General features: G+C 41.5%; 1 protein-coding gene across 1 annotated transcript in view; it reads right to left on the bottom strand.

The window, feature by feature from the left end:
- AFF3 (AF4/FMR2 family member 3) overlaps nt 1-6,000 on the bottom strand; it is a 476,825-nt gene that overhangs the window by 232,200 nt on the left and 238,625 nt on the right. The window contains exon 8 of the mRNA XM_026657569.1: nt 5,101-5,145. Within this exon, the coding sequence (XP_026513354.1) occupies nt 5,101-5,145 (45 nt within the window). The remainder of the gene's footprint in view (nt 1-5,100; nt 5,146-6,000) is intronic.

Genomic DNA, 6,000 nt, shown 5'->3' with positions numbered 1-6,000 from the left:
AGGGCGGCGAGAGGGCGGCGAGCCCCGGCTGGGGCTCGGCTCGGCTCTCCCCCCGGCGGCCAGAGCGCCGCGCCGCCCCCCTCCAGGTGCCGCCCCAAGCACCAGCTTGGGTGCTTGGTGCCTGGAGCCGGCCCTGGACCGGACTGTGGCTCCACCTCCCAACCACTCCTGTCGGGTGGCTAGCCAGAAGCAGCTGTTATACTCAGGGGAACACAAGGACTGTTGCTCCTTGAGCTTTCTTCCATCCCTATTCATCTGCACAGGAGCTGTCCCTGTTCTGAAAGAAGGTAAATCTTTGCTGTATTATGTGGGCTCAAACAAAGTATTGAAACAGCATTGCTTAAAAAAATACTGTTTCTGAAATCCAAGAAATCAATGCTATATCTGATTTGTCTGTCCAGTATAATGAAAGGCTTTGGTGAAAAGTAGCTGATAAAGTTAGGATTCTGGTAAATTACAAAGTGAATATTTATAATCTCTCTTTCTCTCTCCTGCTCTATGTTAGAAAGATATTGATATACATATGTATCATTATTGAAAGTGAAGACAACTAGCTTATGTTTGATACAGTGGAGAAGGGGAGCCAGTGGAGGAATGCATAGAAAGGGCTGACATGGGCAAAGTGAGAGGCTATGAAAATGCCCTTTGTAGCAGCAGCAGCAGCATTCTGAATGGATAGGAGTGGAACAAGACTGCACTTGTCAATGCCAGAAGAATGGAGGTTGCAGTAATCAAGATGATGAGCGTTTTAGCTGTGGGGATGGATAGGAAAGGCTGTGTCTTAGAGAGGTTATGCAGAAAGAATCTGCAAGATTTAGATACTGCCTGGGTATGAAAACTGAGAGAGAGGTCTGAGCTGAAGATGATGCCTAGGTTATGGGCCTGAGTGACAAGCGGAATAATGATATTGTCCACAATGGTTGAGAAAGGAGGTGTGAGGCAAGGGCTTGGGGGGAGGCTCTGTTTTAGCTATATTGAGCTTGTGCTGCCAACTAGACATCCATGAAGAGTAGTTGAGAAGTTTGCCTTTTGAGCTGTGCAGCTTTTGTTTATTTTGGTTGTTTCATCTCCTCAACTCAAATCAATTTCAGTTTATTTACTGAATTTCCAGCATGCCTGCTCAGGGTTCAGGACTCTCTATTTATCTCCTAAACACTGTGTTTCAGGGACCTTATGCCTGAGTAGGCGGGCTGAAAATTTAGTAAATGGGATGAAGAAGCGTGACACAGAGATTGCTTGGCAAAGGGATCCCTGATCTTTGCAGACAACTCTCACCTCAGACCTGACAAACTCATCGCACCAAACAGGTCTTGCAGGATACTTAGCCATAAAGAGTAATGTGTAAGGGATCTACAGAAAGCTCATAACTTGTCAACATTCATAACCACTGTGAGATGTATGTACAGGTAATGTTTAAGGAATAATGTATGTATTCAAATGAACATGGGCTTTATGGACTTGGAGTAAAAAGTAAAGATTAGTCATCAGGATGTCTCAGTAATGGCCTATTTGGGCAAGGGGGAGTTGTCACACTGTCCTGTCTGGCCGATGTTTAGCCGGTGTTTAGCTTGTGCAATACTATGATTTTGAATGGGAAACCATCAGCAGGAATGACAGTCAAAACCACTTAAAGGTAAAAAAGAAACTTTACATCAAGACAGGGATTCACCCTATCTATGAATAGAAACAAAAGACTGTTTTCAGTGTAACAGAGTGAGGGGAAGGACACTCCATTCACTGAGGAAACCCCTTGAGGAGCGGTGGGGCCAGGGCCGGCTTTAGGCCAATTCCCCCGATTCCCCGGAATCGGGCCCCACGCCTAAGAAGGCCCCGTGCCTTAGGCGCCTTTTTAATTTTTTTTACTTACCCGGCGGTGGTCCGGGTCTTCGGCAGCACTTCAGCGGTGGGCGGGTCCTTCACTCGCTCCGGGTCTTCGGCAGCATTTCGGCGGCAGGGGGTCCACGGAAGACCCGGAGCGAGGGAAGGACCCCCCCGCTGCCGAAGTGCCGCCGAAGACCTGGACCGCTGCTGGGTATTCGAATCGGGCCCCACAGTTCCTAAAGCCGGCCCTGGGTGGGGCAGGAGGCACATTCATGAATGCTTGAATCCTGGTTTGTCCGAAACCAGACAGTTCTTCAAAAGATTGATCCTTTGGGGGAAAATCTACTTTATTGCATAGGAAAGGTAACTATTAATAAGTGTGTCACTCAGGTTCACATTTTATGTTGGTTTTTTTTTGCATTGTAATCACTTGTTTCCACCACTCTCTTGTTTCTAGTTAAATCTTTATTCTTTCTTAAATAAACCTACTTTTGTTTGATCTTAAGTGCTCACAAGTGCTGTGTGGTTTACAGGAGTGGTGGTTAGAGATAAAAATTGTAAATTGATATACACTGCACCTTTGGATGCAGAGGATCTGGAATTTCTGTGAGTAGCCAGTGTCAGGGACTAGATATCACTGTGAAACAATTCAAGGGGGGGGTTGGGGATTGAGGTGCACCGATTGTTAACCTGCAAGGTGAAGGAAGGGTTGGCATAAGCCCAGAGAAAAGTGCTTGAGTGGCTGAAGGACTGGCAGTGTCACGGAGCTGACATCCAGCTACCACAAGAAAAACTCCCTCTAGCTGGGGGCAAAGGGGGTAACAAGGTGACTCACAGTCCTGAATACCCCGAGAACCGTCACAAGAAGGTTGAGGATAAGGTGCCCAGTGTAACTTTTTTGAAGTCTGTTAGGTTACACTGGGGTGACTTTGATTCAGGGGTCGAAACTTCAGGAAGAAATAAGAATGATGAAGAAATGAAAGCAAGAGAACCTCTCAATAACCTCTTAATTAGTCAGTATGCAAACAAACTCCTCGTTAGCGCATATTAAGCCCTAATTGTTTGCTGCAATATAGTCGTTCTGACAACATCAGCAATGGTCATTTTATAGTCTTTTCATTTTTAATAAAAATTAAAGTTACATTTGGTTCCCATAAGTAGATGATCCTATTCAAATGAGGATGGTTATGGAATGTGGTTTTGGGCAGATGAATCCTGCAGCTTAGGAATGTTACGATGTGCAGTATCAAACAGCAGAGAACTTTAGTTTTTCTGTTCACATGCTAAGAGGCAAATCCTGCCTTAGATTCCAAGCTGCAGAAGGTCCCCTGGCAGCAGCAGTGGTGCAGTTCCACTGTGCCAACGGGTGTGTGTGTATGTGTGTGTGTGTGTGTGAAGATTTCAGTGGGCACTGCAGGTGATGTTCGCATTGCTCAGCTTCACAGTGGCTCCCAGCATGCCAATGTGAAAGAAAGGGAGGGGACAGTGTATGGGTGAGTCCAAGATTCTAGTTCTGTGTGGGTGTTTGGGTGGCAGTAGCTTCTGTGGACTAGCTCTGTGGACCGGAAAGAGGAAAATTACTCCAGACTGCATCTGTCCAGCTCCTGAGCTGGTTACTCTGGCAGGGCACTGAATTTGCCCTTAAGTGTTTTCTTTCCCAAGCACCCCTTCTTTGGAGGAAGATGAAGTTACATCTAACATCATGCCCTGTGGGAAGGAAGCAAGAGATCTTGGGGGAAATTGCTTATGGTGGATTTTTCCCCTCTTAAATCCAAAATGAAATAAAATTTGTGAGCAAATTCCTCCTTCAAATACATTTTACTATGAAGCTTTTCAACACTAATTCTCCAGGGGAATATGAAATTAAGGGGAGGGAGTGGGGCGGAAGAGAGAGAGAGAGAAGCTGTCTTTACCATTTTGAGACCGCACCTTCCAATCCCTCATTATCCACAGTACTTTGTGTCTCAACTCTATTGTCTTATAAGTCTGTGTAGCTCCTTATGGAAGGGACCATGTCTTCCTCTATATTTCTAAACCAATTATATTGTCTATACTCTTCTCCTTAAAAACTAAACAAGAGTGAGACTAAAAACTGCAACTGTTCTCTTTAATTTTCCTGCATAAAAAACCTACGAACGTGGGTGAATTAGACTGACATCCACCACCCAGTGCATACTGAAAATGTAAAAAAGTGTTTATGATTTATTTGCTACCTAATTTGTAACAAAGCAAGGCTATAGAATTATGTAATATGCATTTCATCCTCAGAAAAGCCTACTCTATAAATGGTAGCTAAATAAAAGCTCTGCCAATACAGTTATAAGAAATCCATCATAATCAATCTTCTAAAAATTATTTGTCCAGTCTGAGAATTAAAAGATGTACTTAATAAATTATTTGAGAAAGGATTGTCTTTAACCATGCACTGTAGAATTTTAACCCAAATAATGATATGTAATTCTGTAATTCTTAAACAGTTCCAAAAGAAGTGTGTATACAATGTTCAAGAGGTAGAAACACACTAAAATAAAGGTGTTTTTACTGAGGTTTTGGCATGCCATCTGGTCTAATTTGTCTTGATGCTTTATTCAGTACAATATCAGCTTTCGAGAAAATGTAAATGACTAGATGACCACTTTAAAAAGAGAACCCATAAAATAGGAGTTAATTATATATGGAAAAATCACACGCTGCTTTTAAGTTTGCCTACTTAAGAAAATATCCAGTATCAAAGTATATTCAAGCCTAGATGAGTCCAGAAGTGAATTAATTTACTCCATGAATGCAAACTAGAAATTATTGTGATAAAAGTGATAAAGAAATATAGTGATGGCAAAATATGGAAATAACTTTGCCAATATTGTATGTTGTGATTTTATAATAGACATAATGACATAATGTCATTAATAACATAACCATACAATGGATTTTAATTAAATCAAGTGGAAAAAGACCCTCGTGGATACTCCCTACCCCCCAAATTAAGTTTTTTGACAGTCATGATTAATGGTAACACACATACTTCATGGTTTGTAAACCTGAAACGTACTTATACATTACAGTCCCATTGCCTGCTGCCAGGTGAATGTATGGTTAGTCAGCAACAGTGAAATCCAGTGCACAAGAGGTTGTTTTTACATGTTTTACATGTTTTCTAGAAAGGTGACATCTAAAAAAGTAAACAGGTACTAAAGTAGGAATTCTACTATCTAAACTTTCTCTTTCCTTCTTTAGGGTAAATTTAATGAAATAATAACAGAACAATTAAAGAGTTCCTACCCGCAAAATTTCTTCAATACAGCTGTTATCTCCTGTTCCACTCTCCTGTAAACAAAGAGAAAAATACTTTTAAAGAAAGAAATAACAAATGGCCGGTTTGAGGATATGTGGCTACGTGAGATATACTCAAGTCTTGGGTACATTTTCAAGTCAATGTCAATTGTTTCTAGCATCAGAATACTGGTGGTGTGTTAAAGCAGGAAATAAACTCAAAAATTATCTGTATGAAAATACAATTTTTAAACATGTTTATTCTTTAAATGAGTGACCACAATATATTTTTATTTAATCTATAAGATTCTGGTTACATTTACTTTAGGTGTGGTTCATTTCACTTTGAGTATATATTATACAGATAGGTAAAATATTTACCGTATATACACAGACCTAATATATTTAGTAAGGATTTATTTACAATAAATTAACAACAACAGACTGGCTCCTTTTTGTAGGTAAAACTTCCATTGGTTGCCCAGGGTAGTTTTGTTTCCATAGGATTAGGCCCATTATTGACTATAGAAACTTTCATGGAATCAAGTGTTTAAACTGGAGCTGTGTTCAATGGGTAAATCAGAGGTCTAACAGGACCACTCAGGGTATGTCTACAGTGCAATGTAAGCCCACGGCTAGTTCAACTTGAGTTAACAGACCCTGGGTTTGTAACCGAGGGCATGAGCATCTACACTCATTTGTAACCCCTGGTTAGGAACTGTTGAACCGTGGATCCCAACCTGGGACTCCAGTGTCTACACTGCATTATGCAGACCCGAGTGCAACGATCCATATTCCAGACTTTCTAGTGCCCTCCCCAAAAGTGGTTGTTTTAGCCCTTTGTTCATAGTACAATGTGAGAAAACTTGACTGTCCACCAAACGTGACTTTCCAGAGGACAAAGAAAGT

The sequence above is a fragment of the Terrapene carolina genome, unplaced genomic scaffold, assembly GCF_002925995.2.
Source record: "Terrapene carolina triunguis isolate 2854851 unplaced genomic scaffold, T_m_triunguis-2.0 Scaffold21, whole genome shotgun sequence".
Classification (NCBI taxonomy): Eukaryota; Metazoa; Chordata; order Testudines; family Emydidae; genus Terrapene; species Terrapene triunguis.
The sequence above is the reverse complement of the archived record's forward strand: the minus strand, read 5'-3'. Positions and strand labels throughout refer to the sequence as shown.